Source organism: Scyliorhinus torazame, chromosome 8, assembly GCF_047496885.1.
Source record: "Scyliorhinus torazame isolate Kashiwa2021f chromosome 8, sScyTor2.1, whole genome shotgun sequence".
Taxonomy (NCBI): Eukaryota; Metazoa; Chordata; class Chondrichthyes; order Carcharhiniformes; family Scyliorhinidae; genus Scyliorhinus; species Scyliorhinus torazame.
The window spans coordinates 233587087-233606377 of NC_092714.1; the positions used below are offsets into that span (position 1 = coordinate 233587087).

At 43.2% G+C, this 19291-nt stretch overlaps 1 protein-coding gene across 7 annotated transcripts in view; it reads right to left on the reverse strand.

Annotated features, from left to right (window-relative positions):
* Positions 1-19291, reverse strand: part of myt1b (myelin transcription factor 1b) — a 97130-nt gene that overhangs the window by 68264 nt on the left and 9575 nt on the right. For all 7 annotated transcript variants that reach the window (XM_072514943.1, XM_072514945.1, XM_072514940.1 and 4 more), the window contains exons 2-9: positions 15440-15546; positions 12848-12902; positions 12407-12437; positions 11250-11312; positions 10706-10974; positions 8259-9149; positions 5825-5959; positions 1159-1249 (exon numbers count right to left, since the gene is read on the reverse strand). In XM_072514943.1, the coding sequence (XP_072371044.1) occupies positions 1159-1249; positions 5825-5959; positions 8259-9149; positions 10706-10974; positions 11250-11312; positions 12407-12437; positions 12848-12902 (1535 nt within the window). In that variant the 5' untranslated portion in view covers positions 15440-15546. The remainder of the gene's footprint in view (positions 1-1158; positions 1250-5824; positions 5960-8258; positions 9150-10705; positions 10975-11249; positions 11313-12406; positions 12438-12847; positions 12903-15439; positions 15547-19291) is intronic.

Below are 19291 nucleotides of genomic sequence, written 5' to 3' on the forward strand. Positions count from 1 at the left end.
CTTTTATCCATCAAGGTAACTATTAAATTACCTTCCAGATTCTGTACACTTAACTCTATATTTAATTGCAGAAACTTAATGATAAAGAAAAAATAAGGAAATTGTATTTATATAGCACATTTCATGATTCCAGAATGCTCCAAAATACTTCCCTGGCATATGCACCTCAGGTCCTGCAAACTACTGAAACTGAACCCACGACTTTCTGACATGCAGGTGAATGTGTGACAATTGGACCAGCTGACCAAGGCCTGAAACCATGGCTTCTGCTCCATATGTGTGCCCAAATGTTAGGTGAGGACAAGATCAGGTTCAGTTGTGATTCAGGAGGTACTGGACAATGATCAGAAACAGCAAATTTTCCCCCTCTGTCCGAAACCAAAGACAGAGTCTAAATGTACCCCCCGGTGGACATACGCAAAGTCAACACTGGCTGAGAGTGGCACATGGCAACTTGTGGCTCTCTATGGCTGAACCCCTCACTGAGTACTTGCATTGAGCCATGCACAGTGTGAATGAGTCGCATTGTGTCAACCTAATGAGAGTTCCAGGTTGGCTGGGGCTTCAGGTTGCAGAAGTTCCTCCAGGGAACTCTAACCCGATCAGTCTTGCATAGCTTCTAGAAACCTGTTCTAAGATAGTAGGTCCTGAAAGAAGGCAATTTGTTCTGTCTCTTTTTAAAAACTATTTTACCATAATTAATGTTACTGTTAATTGGTTTCAGAAAGCACAGATATTATCGTACTAATGAAACAGGTGACAATGTGCCCGCAGGTCTCTGCCTTTAGGTAGTTGTTGGTAACGTTTTGATTCTCCTCCCTTACATGAGGGAACTGTCCAGCATTTCACCTGCTGACAGACTAACCATGACTGCACCGTATAGTGCACTGAAGCATTAATGTACAATACCAACTACTTGCCTGCTCTCTAAATTAGGAAATCATTTGTTCAATCCTTGAAAATCCAAAAGAATTGACACAAGCCATCTTTTCCCAAAGTTAAATAAAGAACTAAAGGATTTTGAAAATAATCAAATATTTTAATAGCTAGATTTAACATCCATTCTAAAACACTGTTGTACAATTGTTCTGCAGCATCTTTCACCTCTAAGTTATGTCAAAGTATAATGAATCAGTTCAATGAAGAAAGCGTCCCTACCTCCTGTGTGTATTTCGGTTGCTGTTGACATGCCCTTGTCCTGTGCAGCCTGGTGTGGGACACTTCAAAACATTTTCATGCATGGCAAGGACTGAATGAGCAATTGCAAAACAAAAAGTATCAAACACTGACTGCCTTTTTATAAGTAGTATCATTACGTCATGCTGGCATTCAGATGAAGCTTGTAAAATGTAAATTGTTTGGCAGTTTTATTTTTGGCTCGAGGTTTCGTTTCATGCACCAAATCAGAAGCATTAGATAGGTAAGTGGCTATTCTTTATATGTGAATGTTGCAGGATATTTAACCTTGGGAGGAGGGGATCACGGGGGAATTTGATTCTATCCTCACACACTATTCACACTCAGAGTTTTCCAGCAGGGGTCATTGGATAGCAATCAAGGATAGGAACCCTGAATGATTTTCTTCTTCCTTGCTCAGGAATACTGAGGCCAATTGTACCACTTATAGCCACTATGAACTCAGCACAGGCTAGCAAGGGGACTTAGAACCTACGGGTCTGTATGACTCAGCTCTAAGCTTATTTTACATACAAGTAAACCACGGAGGCAGTGAATAGCACCAATTTAAATTATGAATATTTTACAACACAAGAAGTGAACAAAAAGAGAAACATGGGGGCGATTCTGCGAGCCCCGCGCCGAGCCGGAGAATCGGCGCCGCAACCAGTCGGGGGGCGGCCTGTGGGCGGGGGGGGGGGGGAGGTTGGGGGGGGGAGGAGCTCCTTCACCGGGGGGGGGGGGGGGCCTCCGATGGGGTCTGGCCCGTGATCGGGGCCCACCAATCGGCGGGCCGGCCTCTCCCCCCTCCCCCGGGCCTACTTTGTGGCGTGGCCGGCACCGACGCCATGTTGAGTCGGGGCCGGCACGCTAAAGAAGTCCCCTGCGCATGCGCCGATTGGCGTGGCCCAACTGCGCATGTGCGGGTTGGCGCGGCGCCCATTTGGCGCCAGGAATAGAGGCTGGAGCGGCGTGAACCACTCCAGTGCCGTGCTGGCCCCCTGTGGGGACCAGAATCGATCGTACTCGGGCCCGGTTCGCACCGTTCTGAATCGCGACGGTGTTCATGATGGCGCGAATACTTGGGCTCCATATTGGAGAATCACCCCCCATATCTCTTTGGCTGTCATTAGTGGCACTGTTTTCAACTAATCAAGGTACAGGAGCTCACTGATAATACCATGCAAATAGTTCCATCACTGGGACAAATGCATTTATGTTAATGTAAGCTCAGTGGTATTGATTTTGTTTATTGTTATTTATCAAATAGCTCAGTTCATACAGAACTTTTCACTATTATCATACATGTATCAGAGTGCGTAGTTGAGATGAATAGTGTATATTTGTTTAATGGAAAGTTAGATAACACATTTGTAATATTCTTTCATTGGATGTGGGTGTTACTGGAAAGGACAGCATTTATTGCCCAGCCGTAGTCGCCCTTGAACTGAGTTGCTTGCTCAGCCATTTCAGAGGGTGTTTAAGAGCGAACCACATTGCGGTGGGTCTGGGGTCACATGTAGGCCAGACTGGGTAAGGATGGCAGATTTTCTGCCCTAAAGGGCAATAGTAAGACTAGATGGGTTTTTATGACAATTGACAATGGTGTCATGGCCATTACTAGACAGGCCCCCAGAGTGTTACACCTGGTTCTCTGGTTTACTAGTCCAGTGACAATACCAATATGTCACCACCACCCTGGAAGAAGAATGAAATATAGGGCCTGATTTTACGCAAAGGTTTCTAAGTCGTAGCGAGTGGGAACTGCCGTGAGCATCCCGACACTCGACCCAGCGAGCCGGTCACCAGTATCAAACATTAATTGGTCCACTTAACGAGGCCCATGGGCTTCATGCCACAAATGATGGTCCCAACGGCTGATTCACTGGCACTGCTCGTCGCCGACAAGGGGGAGCAGCACTTAAACTGAGGTGAGGATCCACCGGCCACCGCCCAGATGACCGGTCACACGTGAGTTGTTAATACCATACAGAACGATCCTTCCCTTCCACATGTCTATTATCCCGCAGGACCAACATCCGGCGGTGCCGGCCCAACTCGAGTGCCCTCCCCTCTCCCCGCGTCCCGAGAGAACACCTCGGAGGAGAGCTCCAAGGAGACCACTATATTAACTGTACACTGTCATTTTCACCCTCCACCAGTGCAGAGACACACGCCTCAATGGGTGATAGTAGTGGTCAGGCTTCTGGGGCATATTCTGGTGAGCACCACACAGTTGCTGAGGCACATCAGGTGGAGGCAGGAGCGCCCAGGCGAGCCAGCAGTCGGAGATCAGCTGGCTTCCAGGACCATCTGAAGCCCCGTCAGATGCTGAGCCTCTGGACCAGGTTTATCCAGAGCTGATGCAGTCGATAGGGTGAGGCCATGATATTCAGAGGGGGATGTCAGCGGGACTCCATAGTCGATGGAAGGATTCCCAGAGGATATGGGTGCAGGAGATAATGCCGGCAATGCATAGCATTGTGGCCAACGCTGCTAGAGTGGCGACCGCATTGGAGAGCCTGGTGCATTACGTCGGCAGCATGAGAGGTGGTGTCCAAGGCGTGGCTCAGTCAGTGACAGCCATGGCTGAGGGTCTTGGTAGCTTGTCTGACTTGCTGGGGAACGTGTCCTAGACCCAGGTGGACCTTTCTGAGGTGCTGAGGAGCATATCCCAGTCTCAGGTGGGCATTGCCGAGGCACTCCAAAGCATGTACTGGTCGCTGGAGGAAGTGTCCCGGTCACAGGTGGACCTTGCCGGGGCACTCCAGAGCATATCCCAATCACTGAGGAGCACTGCCGAGGGCATCAACGCCTTGGTGCAGACATTGAGGAGCCACTAACGTTGGCAGAGCCAGTAGATGCAGGGGCAACCAGGTCTCAATCCAGCTGTCCCTCCATCCTGAGGTGACACTCAGGGCCCAACGGGCACCGCCCAACAGCAGGAAGTGCTGGATGCCAACCTGGAGCCACCCTACGAAGAGGCGACGGCGGCCACCAGCTTTCCCGAGTGAACCGCCTCCGAGGCAGCCTCCGCGGATCCAAGATATCATCCACCCTGTGTAATATCTGTAAGGAGTTGGAGAGGGTGAGAGACTGACAACCAGTGGTGTCTTCTACCCCGGGATCCCCCCCTCCCACCCCCACCCGACACACCTTGCCATTCAACAGGCCCTGCCCACACACCCGCGGCTGCAGTGGGGCCTCTGGTCATCAGACTGCCAGACCCTGTGTCCCAGACACCCGCATGTAATGTTACCAGGCGCTGGTCCCCTCCCCGGTGCACACACCCACCCTCTGGCCATGGAAATGTCCCCGGTGCTGGGGCACAGCCCCTGGTTTTTCGGATGTTGGCTGCTGTTTCCGTGGCCTTCTTCCTGCAATCCAGGCTTCACATTCTGATTGTGGCACCCACCACCCCAGGGGTGTCCCTCCCCTCCACTGATGGCGGCCAACCCCCCCCCCCCCCCCCCCCCCACACGACCGAGGCCGCCCACTACGGGGGCTTCCCACCACCTCCCGCTTGCACTGGGGCAGCAACCCCAGTGCCCCCGGGCTCGGATCCCCACAGCATCCATTCCTCCAACTCTCCACATCTTTAAAAAGGAGTACTAATCGTCACCCGCATGACCACTTTCTGGGGAGAAGGTTAGGTCACGGGAGGCCATTAGATAGGGTGGCGTTCCCGTTAATTGTATGGAGATTGGCTTTAAATGGCGATTGTTGGTTTCTTGCCACAATTTCACCGACGGGTGCGGGCCGGTTAGACCGTAAACCGATTGTGCGGTTCCCGATTTCGGCCTCTCCCATGATCTAACGGCCGCATCGCACTCCCGCTCAAGCGCAATGTGGCAATGTGGTCATAAACTCCCGCCCAAAGGGTCAATTAATAGATTTGGATGAGGAAAATAGGAGGAGGCCTGAGTGAAGCATAAATGCTGGTGTCGACTGGTAGGGCCAAATAGCCTGTTGCTGTGCTGCATATTTTGTGTAATTCTATGTAATATGTACTCACTGCTTTAAGGCTACTTTTTATGAACAAAATAGGCTGTTTTCACACAGTTAATTTGATTTAAAAGTGATCTTCATTATCAGTAGCTGAACCAATATTGACCTTTACACATTTTGCATTGCAAAATTATAAATAATAACTCATCATGATCAACCCGAAACCCATGAGTAGCAGAAAATTACTAAGTTGGATCTAACAATTGTTGTCAGAAACATAAATGCACAAATACTTTGCATAGTCATATCAAACTCCTCCAGTATTATAATGGAGGCATGCACCCGTTTATGTTAAATGGGTTCACACTTCCATTTAAAATACCAGAGAGATAATTAATGTGAGAAAATAATTTGTTTGTACAATATAATTGCTGCCAATGATTTTTGCTGTCAATGACACACAAGGGTAAGTTTACAAATTGGTACTCCTGCGTCACAGCTTTGTCTTCTGGGAGTGAATTTGGGAACTTTGGGTGAAAACTCCCATGCTTTTCCGTCCATTATAAATAAGAGATGTAAGATCGCCTAGGTAAATCTATGAAGTTCTGGATTGGAAGTACTAATTGGTAAATCAAACCCTGTTTTGCAGCGCTGTGAAGTTCAATTAAACAGCTTAATCTCACAAAAAGCAGATACTCACTTTCTGGAGGTATTTTATCCTTGTGTGGACATCCAGAAAGACTACGATGGTGTGGATACAATCCTGTCACATGACCGGTGCCATCACAGCCAGGCGTTGGGCACTTGATCTCCCTCTTCTCCGACCTTGAGGGATCTATACAACCATGTGTATAAAAGCACCAACATTAAGAATTCCTTTGTGTGCTCCCTGTCGTTAGCTTGTCCTCTAAGGTCACAGGGAGCTCGTAAAGCATGATTTTGTGCAAGCTGCAGACCCTGTCACAACCCTGCTTTGGATAAAATACTAACATCTATTTACTTTGCTGGTACAGGCCTTTTTTTCTTTCTCGTTAGTAAACTAAACCAGTCAACAATTTAATCCAAGGGAAGAACACAAGGTAGATTCACATGCTGAAGGTGACCCGGCCATCTCCTCCATCCAGAAATCCCCTACTGGTCTCCCAGCAGCATGCAAAAGCAGGCTTTTTGCCTTCACCTCTTTACCTGGAAGCAGATTCCATATGTCCATTACTCTTTGTGTGAAGAACTTCCTGACGTTAGTCAGAAATTTATCTTTTATTAATTTGATTTTGTTTCTCCTTGTCCTACTATCTGAGTTTAATTTGAAGTAGAGTTCAGGATTGACCTTTTATCTGCTGTTTGTTATCTTATACAAAACTACAGAGCCCCTCAATCATCTACAAAGATAGGTACATTTTTTGCTCGTGAATTTTAAAAAGTTTCATTCAAGTATAAAAACATTCAGCTAACTGTATGCTAATGAACATTTGAAGATACATTTTAAATGATAATTGTTTCATACAATCTTCACTGAACAAAATGTAATTCAATTAAATATGGAAAATTACACGGGTTGCAGTTGATTATGGTTAATAACGAGGGTAAAAGTCCATTATTCCAAGGATGTGAATTATAATTTCACTATTCAGTAATGTGAAATTAAAATATATATATATAGTTCACTCCAGCAAATTGTTACTTAATGGTCATTTCAAGAAGGATTTAAATCTTTAAAATAAATCACACGTGGAATAAATAGACTACTGCATTATTCATTGTTATGTTACTGATGTTCTTCCAATTGTATCAAAGCCCCCTGCAATAATTTATTGTTCCAACCACAATCACAAATGGCTTATTCTTTATGCATTGAATCTCTGATATTGAAATTACAACGTGACACTAACATATAAACATTTAGTGCCTTTGTCTGCATTCTTCTCTGCTATTTCAGCAGAGGCACTGTCCATTGATCCTGAACAGGTGATTGACTCCACAAAATAGTAGAGTCAGGAAATACAGGAAAAAAAGCACACAAATTGTTTGGACTATACATTGGGCTAGATTCTCTGGAACCCCAACCATGTGTTTCTCGGCCGCGCGCCGTTCGCTGGCGGCGGGATTTTATCTTCCTGCCGCTTGTCAATGGGATTTCCCATTGCAACCGTCCCATGCCGCTGCAAAACCCGCTGATGGGGATGCGCTGCCAACGGGAAAAGTAAATCGCAAAGACCAGAGAATTCCAGCCATCTCAATTTACAAGCCTTTGATTTATTTTTTCTCCCTATTTGTTCTCGCCTGGTAAACGTTGGGGCCCTTTTGGCAGCAACAGCGATTTGTACCTCGAAGAGAGAGAATTTTTTTTCTTACAGAATAACCCTGGACACTAAAAGTGTCGGCAGGACCTTTTAATCATGTACAGACCAATGTTTACAGCTAGACTTTCAACTGAAGTTGCTTGATAAGAGATCAAAATCAGAATATCTGGTAGCTCCACACCCTCCCTACTGCCCATGTGCAGAGGCCAACTCTGACTTCCCTCACTGGCACCCTTCCTAATATAATAATCTTTTATTGTCACAAGTATGAAGTTACCACATTCGGGCGCCTGTTCGGGTAAGCCGAATTGAACCCGCGCTGCTGGCCTTGTTCTGCATTACAAACCACCTGTCTAGCCCACTGAGCTAAACCAGCCCTGCATATCACTGCATGATCGGAAGAGACACTGGACCTTCCTCATCTACATAGCATCACTAAATGCACTTAGCCGGTAAGTCATCCTGTGGACTACCAGCTGGATATGTTATGCATAAATAATAAGTCACTTTTAAGTTCGCTTCACTTTTCACAAATGTAAAATACCAAAAAGCTATAATCAATTGCTGTTTTTACAATATTTTGTGTTTTTATACTGCATTAGGTTGAATTATTCAAAGAATTATTTCAGTGTGTTTAATAGCTCTGGCTTCAGTACTAGCACAGCTGCAGAGCCTGTGTAATTTGCTCAGTGTGTGATCAGTTATTTTATGCATACGGTACAGCACGTTTTATGCTCAATGTGGTGGAATAACAATGTACACTGCACTGAAAATTAAATCCATGTACATAGAATAATCAAGTAATTGTCATCCAGGCAACAACCTGCCACTTACCTTTACTATAAAGGTTCTTCCTGATGGAATCCAAAGATTTATTTGGCTTGTCTTCCATGTGAATATGCCTCATTTGTTCCCCTGATATCCTGCTGGGCTCTCTGTTTACATCTTCTCTCTTCATCTTCACCTGCTCAGCTTTCAGAGCAATGGCCTGCTCTAGTAGTCCAAGATTTCCTTTTGTCATCATGTCATAAATTTCTAACTCTTCAGTGATTGCAGACTTTGGTAAACTCTCGCTCTCATCAGTGCATTCCTCCAGATTGTCCTCTGCAATTGCTGAGCTTTCTGACTTTAGTTGTCCTTCACAATGAATGTCCTGTTCTTTCTCTTGTGATAGCTGCACTATTACTTCAGCACTGTCCTTGTATTGCACATCAGTGGACTTCTTCTCCTCCATATCCTGCTTGTCAGCTCCATCAACCTCTTGGTGGAAAACAATTGTCCGCTCACTGCAGTGAGAGGAATCAGTTGTGTCCTTAAATTCTTTACACTGTTCTTCATTTGTTTCATCGGTAGATGGAAGGACATTTTCAATTGTGTTTTCTTCGATTGAGTCATGGTCCTGGTCAACTTCCTTTTCGCATTCAGAATCTTCAGTTGCAGTCTCACTTTCGATAATTTCCTTCCCAGAATCACTTTCTTCTTCCGTTGTCTCCTGATGTGTGTTGTCTTTTGTATAAATGCAAGTTTCTGGAGGTTGTGACTCACTGTTACTTGGCTTTTTATCAGAGAATGAAGGAATTGCAGTATCGTCTACTATTTTGCCAAGATTTAAAAGTGATTTGGCAACTAATTCCTGATAGTTAACAAAATCGTCCTTTCGAGTACTGACATTCTTGGCTCCATCCTCCCAATAATGCCTATCATCTTTCCCTTTATGCCTGGCATCTGCAATAAAGGAAAATGATATATGTTTAGTTTCCATTATGACTGTGTACTTTCAGAAGAATATCCCAGAACTGTATCATTAAATCTTTTACTGCACTTATACTAGTTGATCACCTGTGACACTGTTCATGGCAAGTCAAATAATATCCATTTAATAATGATAGGAGTGTTATATCAGATAACCATGCAATGTGTTACCTTTGTTACTGAAATGAAACTGTTTAAAATGGCCTGTCCCTTTAAAGCCACATTGAGTACATGCTGAAAATCTTGAGGCTGGTTCGAGAAATTAGAGGTTGGTGAATGAAGTTTTCAGATTGTCAGGTATCTGTAAATTCCTAGCTCTGGGTCAGAAGAAACTGGCATCAAATAACAGTCTTTCTTTATGCACACTTCTAGCACTTTGCAGTGTGATGCCCAAAGTGCAGCAGTCTTCAAAATGCACTACGGTATCATTCTACATTAAGCTAATAAACAGATTTAAGATTTAGTTTCTGAGGATTACACTGATCTTTTGAATGTTTTTTGCAGTGCAAAATGGGTAGATGTTAACGACTCTCATACTTATCTTTATAATCCTGCACAAAATGGTCATCAGATCCAATTTACCCACATAAATTTACACAGAGTTATTATTCTAGAAGATCTCTCAGCACTACTAATGATTGTTTGGGGTCTGGAGCATGGAGCTGCTAAAGTTGAATGTTGTTAAGACTGGCTTGCCCCTTCAAGGCCATTGCTCACATACTCCACAGATGTGGAGATGCCGGCGTTGGACTGGGGTCAGCACAGTAAGAAGTCCTACAACACCAGGTTAAAGTCCAACAGGTTTGTTTCGATGTCACTAGCTTTCAGAGTGCTGCTCCTTCCTCAGGTGAGGAAGGAACAGCGCTCCGAAAGCTAGTGACATCGAAACAAACCTGTTGGACTTTAACCTGGTGTTGTAAGACTTCTTACTGTACTCCACAGAGGAAGAGGTCTAACTAAGAAATTCCACGTAACAATAGGTGCTTGTAAAATATTGGTTCTAGCTCAGAAAAAAACAGCGATGGGAACATATGGACTGCAACAGGTGCTCACCAAACTGTTATAGAATCATAGAATTTACAGTGCAGAAGGAGGCCATTTGGCACATCAAGTCTGCACCACCCCTTATAAAGTGCACCCTACTGAATCCTATGTATCTACCCTATCCCTGTAACACAGTAACCCCCATTTAACATTTTTTGGAAACTAAGGGCATTTTAGCATGGCCAATCCACCTAACCCACACATCTTTGGACTGTGGGAGGAAACCAGAGCACCCAGAGGAAACCCACGCAGACACGGGGAGAACGTGCAGACTTCGCACAGACAGTGACCCAGCCGGGAATCGAACCTGGGACCCTGGAGCTGTGTAGCATTTGTGCTAACCACTATGCTACCGTGCTGCCTTATAAATGCCCTAAGGTCTTGCTGCATTTATCATGGTGATCTGGAAATTACTTTATGATGTTATAGCATTGATTCAAAATTAATTGTAATATTTCCCTAGATCTTTGTAATTTGTACTGCACCTGGTACTGATTCAGTGCTTTCAATTTCTTCCATATTTTTTTCTTCTTCCTCCTCCTCTTCTTGTATTTCGTCTTCGACCTCAAGTGCTTCTTCTGATTCATCTACAACCGACTCTTCCTTTAAGTCCAATTCAACTACTCCATCGCTATCTCCATTATAACCTTCATCCAAAGCGAGTTTTAATGGGTGGGATTTCCTTTTGGTTAGGGGTTGATCAGAATCGATGTCTTGTATTTTCCTTTTCTTGACCAAAGGGCAGCCTTGTGAACTTATAATAAAAAGACCATCATTTTACAGTTGATTGAAAGGCATCTTTTTTTAAACATAAAAGTTTGAGTAAACGTGCTTTAAATAGATTCTTCAACTATTCCAAGTTTTTAAATATTGAAGGAACATTGTCAGCAAATCCAGGCCCCTAAATTACACCATGAGATATAAGGCATTTAAACTCCGCTCTCTGCTATCCCATTTTGAACATACTCATATCCAATGATGCAATTTTAGGGCCATGGTCCTTAACTTTGGAAAAATAGAGATATTTACCTTCTGTGCCGTGCATATTTTCCACTAGCGTGACCTGAGCCATTACATCCTGGAGTAGGGCAGCTGAACAATAAAGTGAATACAAGATCAACACTTTTGTAAATTAGAGCACAATACAATATTGCAATCTTCTTCTTGGCTTTGGGGATGGCAAAACTCCAGTCAATAATTTTAATGAAAAAAGCGAGATAGGCATAAGATGGAAATTCCAACTTCTGTGCCCATTCTAGCCTTACATTACAAAAATGTGTGAAAAATAATAATCATTTTCAATCTTTCATTTTTAATGTTGAGCACTGTTCATTCTTAGGACCTTGATGCACAAGAAATGTCACAAGTTTCAATTCTGCCACTGTTTTGGGTGTCGGTAGGCCTGCAGTTTTGAATTACTGCCCACAGATACAACTTATTTACATGCCCTACAGTATTTGGAGACATTTTATACAGCCTGTCTCTAACAATGTTTTACCTGGCTGTTATAATTGTACCTATAAAAAAGCCAATGCTCCAAGCCAAATTGGTTACCTTTGAGATTGGGACAACGCTCACCTTTTTAAAAAAGAGGTCACACTCACTTCACAGATTATAGTCCCTTGGTTCCTTCCCCTTGCCAAATTACTACATCCACCTAGATCAAGGTTTGAATTTATATTTTGGTGAGCAACTATGCCAACAAGAAAACTTTTTCAGAATTCAAACATCCCATAAAAGTGTTATTAGAGACACTGGACTTCTATTGTTTCTGAGTTTTTATCCTTCCCAATGTACAGCACTTCTTTATATGTATAACAGACTTTTTATCCTGAGAGCAAACAACATTGAGCATCTCCCCATGACAATTAAGTGCATTACCATCCTTGAAAATCCCCACTACTGACATCCTGGGAGCGACCATTAACCAGAAACTGAACTGGACCAGTCATATAAATACTGTGGCTACAAGAGTAGGTCAGAGGTTGGGGATTCTGCAGCAAATAATTCATGTTCTGACCCCCCCCCCCCCCACCCCCCCACCCCCCTACCAATACCTGTCCACCATCTACAAGGCACAAGTCAGGAGTGTGATGTAATACACTCCACATGCCTCGATGTGTGCAGCTACAACAACACTCAAGAAGCTTGGCACCATCCAATTGAATATTAAGAATTCATCGTACCTTATATCCTGTCCCACAGGCTCCACGGGTACTGGGCAATTTGATGAAAAAGAAGAGTGAATAATTATAATTCAGTTTTAAGAGGCGCTTGATATGAAAGATAAGTGCTAATGAGCCATTATACAATATATTGTGATATAACTGACATTTAAATTTAATCATGCAATAAAGTTTCAAACATAGTACCATAAAAGTAACATTGAAATAGATGGACAAATCTTTGCGATAGGATATTGCATTGCAAAGCAAGATGAAAATTGCAGCATCAGTATATATAGGTTTTATAGGGTATTCTAAGGTCAATCGTACTAAATTACATTGTACCTGCATTGGTTGGTGAAACTTGCAGTCATAATATTTGCAGTAAAATTATTGCAAAACTTCCAGTAGCTACCATTGTGTACCAAAACATTACAGAAAGTGAAAGGTAGTTATACTTACTCCTGATTCCCTTTGAGCGGGTGCGCAGCCTCTTTTCATCAACATCTTGGTTCATCTGTGAAACAAAAAAATTGCAGTTAATGGACTGTAGATTTAATTTGCCTCAAATACATGCAGCTTATACTATGCATGATCAGATCGGTTTCCAAAGACATAAAAAAGGAATTACTGTAGTATTTATTCTAAATTATTATGTTATAAATGCTTAAGGTACTCATACCAAAATCCTCTTTCCACTATTTTAATGGAGCCATCAACCGATTTATTTTAATCTATTTATCTGATAAAATAGCAGAAAGAGGAATTTGATACAAACAATGGCAACTGTCTATAATATCGCAAGGAACTTCACAGAGATGTAATCAGGCAAAAAAGAGTTTTCAGCCACAAAAAATACATTAGAAGTAGTGATAAAAAAAAGCTTGGGCCAAACAGTAGATTTTAATGAGAGTCAAAAAGGAGAAGAAGTTGGAGGAGCAGATGTGTTTATGTAGGAAATTATGGGGCTTCAGATCTAAACAACTGGCACCGAAATATTTTTCTGATAACATCATTGATTGTAAGTTATGGGCTTACTTACTTTGCAGAGCAAGTTACTCTTCAAAGTAACTGATATACTTAAGATTGGTTAATTTTTAAAATATTTGTTAATGGGATGTGTGTATCACTGGCTAGGCCAGCATACATTTCCCAACCCTAATTGCCCTTGAGAAAGTGGTGGTCAGTCACCTTATTAATGCCATTGAATATCAAGGGGAGGTGGTTTGATTCTCTCTTGTTGGAGATGGTCATTGCCTGGCACTTGCATGGTGTGAATGTTGCTTGCTATTTATCAGCCCACGCCTGAATATTGTCCAGCTCTTGCTGCATATGTACATATGGACAAATGCTTCAGTATCTGAGGAGTCACGAATGGTGGTGAATATTGTGCAATCATCATCCAACATCCCTGGTGCCGACCCCATGATGGGGGAAAGGTCATTGATGAAGCAGCTGAAAATGGTTGGGCCTTGGACGTTACCCTGAAGAACGCCTCCAGAGATGTCCTGGAATTGAGATGACTGACCTCCAAATACCACAACTATCTTCCTCTGTGCTCGGTATGACTCCAACCAGCAGAGATTTTCTCCGGATCCCATTGACTCCAGTTTTGCTTAGATTCCTGGATACTACTACACATGGTCAAATTCTCCCTTGATATCAAGGGCTGTCATTCTCATTTTATTTCTTGAGTTTAACTCTTTTGTCCATGTATGAACTAAGGTCGTAATGAAATCAGGAGTTGAATGGCCCTGGTGGAACCTAAACTGAGCGTCAGTGAGCAGGTTATTGCTGAGTAAGTGTCACTTGATAGCTCTGTCGACCACACCTCTATCACTTTGCTGATAATCAAGAGTAGGCTGACGGGGTGGTAATTGGCCAAGTTGGATTTGTCCTGCTTTTTGTGGACATGACATACTATCATATTTTATGCTATATGTTATGTTAAAGACAGAAAGATGCAATACTGTATTATCACATCAGCAATACTAGAAAACACAATTAATTTCTATTTTTAGTGCAAAATTCCCATTGGTAACATGCCTTGCACTTACTGCAGTGGAGCAGGTGTGGGATACGCTGCAATTCTATTTATTAGGTTTTCAATATAGAGGACTTCAGCAATTCCGTGATCTCAGCGGCATTTTTCACAATAGACATATTACTTTTCATTATGGAGGCCTAAGTTCAGCTAAATCTCTGTTTAGCATTTTATTCACATACATTTGAAATTTGGCAGCAATGCAAATTATATGTACGATGACTTGGCAATTGCTGCTTTCAGCAAATAAATTATTAAAATAGATGCCACATGAAACTCTAATGTGTAGTACACACGATATGTTAAATTTATATATATGTGTTGATCTGGCAGAAACAAATAATAAGACAGTATTCCTTCCCTGAATATTAACAGAAAAGAGGCAAAGAAGGTTTGAGAAGGATGATTGTTAATAAAGGTTTTATATTGAAGCACCCCATAGGTTTTAAGTGTTTATATGTAATATGAGGCCACAGACGTTCTAGATATAGACACTCTTCGGTCTTTTGAATTACGGTACTTTGCAGGAAGTGATCTATTGATTTAAAGTGCTGTAGCATCCCACTTAAATTATCTTACATATCTAATTCTTCTACTGACTTTCCTTCTTTGGGCGGCTGGGGGAAAACAGAGAATAAAAACATAATGTGGAAATTAACAAATGACCATGGGAAATAATACGTAAATTGATGTCGGGCATCAGCATCCCAGAATTTAAATTTTCCGAATTTTCAGTGTGCTCTGGTTCTGCATTATGTGCCGGAGGAAAAGATGCAGATGCAATAATTCTCAGATTGCTATTCTGAATAGAATTCTAAAGCAAGCACGTGCAGCGGTTTTCTGGGAACCAGGCATATTATATGCAATATGTACAATATACATTATGTTATTTGTAGTGTTGAAATGCCTGATTGCCTCAGCAGCAGTTGGGGCCATTGCAGAGCTCCACTATTATTTACAGCATGACTACAGCAAATGTTTCACTGAGAGAGTGGAAACCTTTTTGTCACCTTGGTGTGTTTGTTATGCAGGTTACTGGGTGTTTCACAAGTTCTGAGCTTTTCAGTACTTCCTTGAGTCCAAGTTTGATTCAGCAGCTCACCTCTAAATTCATTTTCTGTGTGATTTAAAGTAAGATATATATGTTTTAAAAAAAAGCACAACATAACTGCTCAAAAGACAATTTACAGTCAATTTGAACACATTTTGAAAACGTGCCAAGCTTCATACGAGAATCATGCTTAGTGTATGGTGAGTAACATGCAAACTATCTATTTGGCCATCATGGCACAGCTGCTACCCCATGAATCCTGCATAATATTAATGAGATCACTTATCTCTTTTTAATTATTTTTCCAGCTCATTGTACAAATGATTGAAATAGCATCTTAAATCCATATCAAGCAATAACATTTACTAGTAACTTACTCACATGATTTGACGGTTGTGTGACAAAATTCTACAAAGTACACCTGTCTATTGTAATTGTACCTTGCAACAAGCAAGGCAGTTGTAATACAGAGTAAAAATGTCATGGAGATGGAAAAACTGCAAAATGTATTTGGATTAGGCTGAAAAGTTTCAGAAGTTTTGTCTTCGCTACATGGAACTCCATAAAATCCGTAGATTTGTTGCTGTGCTAGTGATTTTGCAAGTTGCTGGTGTCAGAAAGCATACTTGACACTTTCCTTTGGACAGTTGAATGTCCAACATGTGTAGAAATCTAGTACCATGCTTAAGACTCTAAAATACAAATTATTGAGAAATCCATATAAGTTTCTATTTGCCTGAGAACAGCTCTGTTGCAGTAGACATACAGCGCATTTGCAAATCCAGAAAATGTTGATGCAAGTTGACAAAGCAAAGGTTTAGGGACAATTGCAAGGATGCTGTTGCAGTTTAACAAGCTAAGATCACATTTCTACGAGCATGGAGCAATGGCAAGATCACCTTAGCAATTAAGGCACTGACTTGCGGGGTTTGTGGAAACAAATGGGAAGAATCTCAGGCCGCAGTGATAAGTCTCTCCTTCCAGGTTTCATTAATGAACCAGCTTGTCAGGACAATCAACTGTATCTTAAGTACCATAGACATGTCCAGGTTAAGTACTGGATTAATGAATCTGCCACAGAGTTCTAAACTTCCACTGGCAGTTACATCTACTTGGAGGCACGGCAATCTCATACAGATCCCTCCTTCTTCCTCTTAACGTGGACAGTCATGAACTGATCACAGGACAACTGATAAGTACAGGTGTGAGCCCTGCTAACTGGTTATCTTGCACTCGGGCCTCCTTAAGAGTGGCTTGATGAGCACCGTAGTTCTGCCATAAAATATTTAAGCGCACATTTCCGCCACCTTCTTAGCACAACATGGACACATACCATAACTTATCGAACAAGTTTCACGAGTTGGAGATATGGAACTTTGGCAGCAGTTGTTTGTCTAGCCTAATCATATATCTGTAGGTAACACTTCCCAGCAATTACCATCTCAAGTCTGAGAGTTTTTTCATAAGGTATATGGCAGACAACTGCATCAGTGCAGTGGAGTACCATGCAAGGAGCAGCTTGTGACATACCAGTCAACTTTATGGTTCCTGATTTCCAAGTTCAGGGCCACATACCAGGCATATTCACCTCTAACTGGTTCACCTAAGTCCTCAAGTGAGGGACTTTGGCAAAGAGACATGTGCACTCTGAGGCTGGCTCCTCCTCAAGAGTACTCAATGACAGGGAGGCCAGGATTGTTGCCTTCCCTACAATTGTTTCACTTTGGACTCAAATACATGGCACAGTTGATCTTGGAATTTTAATTTCGTTTCAAGTAAACTCTTCTATTTCACATCTATTTCTTCTGAACTATAAGGGTCAACTGTTTGGAGGTGTCTATACACCGCAAGCTTAGTTGAGTTGAAAGAAAGACAAGAAATTCAAAGTGTTCTTCTACACTTTTTAGCCCTTGCTGACAGATTTGCTTCTTAACTTTCTTCATGAGCCAAGGTGACAAACTGAGCATCAACAGACGTTTGGACAGACAAAGGAAAAAATTCAGCAAATGTTTTTTGTCTGTCCAATACTTGCAGTGGTACACTGGTGGTTGTTATAAATCACTTCCTGTTGTAAGTGGGAACTAATTTGCAATGTTTTCTTCCGCTTTAAAGAAAAAACAAAATAAAATGTTTGGCAGGATTTACCGAGCAATCCGCTGTGTGTTTCTTGGTCGTGCAGGCAGCCCGCCAGCAGGATTTTCTGGTTCCACAGTTGTCAATGGCATTTCCAGTTGAATGCACCCATTGTCAGCGGGGAACTGGAGGCGGTGTTGCATCATTGGTGGGACCAGAATATCCCGCCGGCGTGAACAGCCGGTAAATTCCGCCCGATAGTTTTGAACCCCCTCGTGAAAAGGTCCAATATTCTAGTTTTATATTGCCTTTTTCCCCAATGAGCCAATTCTGATGAATATATTGGGCAGGGGTCTCTGGCCTCACACAGCGTGTTTCTCAGTGGCAGGAGGTGGCCCATTGTCGCCCGGCAGCAGGACTTCTGGTCTCGCTGTTATCAATGGGGTTTCCCATTGATTCCACCCCGTTGGCAGGGCCAGAAGCTGCCACCTGCATGAAGAGCCAGAAGGTCTTGCCCAAAATGGAAACCGTACTCGTGACCTAAACTCTGATATAACTCAGATATCAGTAGCTGTGTCTCATGTAGTGCTGATCAGTTTGTCCATTTAGTGCAATTATAATTGAGTGTGATCAGATAAATACATATTGCTTAGAAACATAGAAAATAGGAGCAGCAGGCCATTCAGCTCTTCGAGCCATTTATCGTGATCATGGCTGACCATCAAATTCAGTAACCTGTCCTCGCTTTCTCCACATACCTTTTGATTCCTTTCGTCCAAGAGCTCTATTATCCTCCTTCTTGAAAACGCACATGGCACAATCCCATGATCCAATAGCCACGCTGCGCCGGAAAAGCAAAATCGCTGCTGCGCAGCGTGGCTGATAAAAGCCAGGAGACCCCACTCCCGGGATCTACCCAGCTCACAACACTTCCCGAGGTCCAAAGCGATCTCGCGGGATATTGTGATGCAAATCCCACTTATTGTGGGCGGGATCACTTTTTGGCAAGTTTGCATATTAGAGCGAAACCTCGGATGAGCACTGATTATCACTGGTCCCACCAGCATTTGTGGGGGACTCCCAGGGGATCGGAGGCCCCCAGTTGCAGGCCTCTTGGGCACGGTGGTGCCCTCACACTGCTGGCGCCACCTGGGTACCCTGGCAACATGAGCCTGGCACCTTGGCTATGCAACCTGGGTACCAGCCTGACACTACCAAGATGGCACTGCCAAGATGGCATGGGAACTGCCAGGGTGCCAGGTTGGCATTGCCAAGGTGCCAAGCTGGCATTTTTTGTGTGTGCGCGATCGGGCCAGGGGTGCCCTGCTTGGGAGTTGGGGGGGGGGGGTGGCGGGGGGAGGGACTGGGGCCCCTCCTACAGTGTGATCAGGCTGGGGGGGAGAGGTTGAGGATTGCCTCGAGGGCCTTGGAGATCGGGACGCCATTTAAAAATGACGTCCTTATCTTTCGCTACACTGTTCGCCGGAACTGCCTACTATACAAAATGGGGCTATGTGTGGCCTCGGCCGCATGTTTCCCATTCAGGCCACTTATACAATGCAAGTCGCATAGAGTAGCCATGTGTTTCTCGGAACTGCAAGCACCAGGAAACACGCGGCTAAACGTGCTCGCTATGGGACTTTGTTCTCTTTGGGAGAATCACGCCCACAATGTTTTGGCCTCAACTGTTTTCTGTGGTAGTAAATTTCATAGGGTCACTGCTCTCTGAGTGAAGACA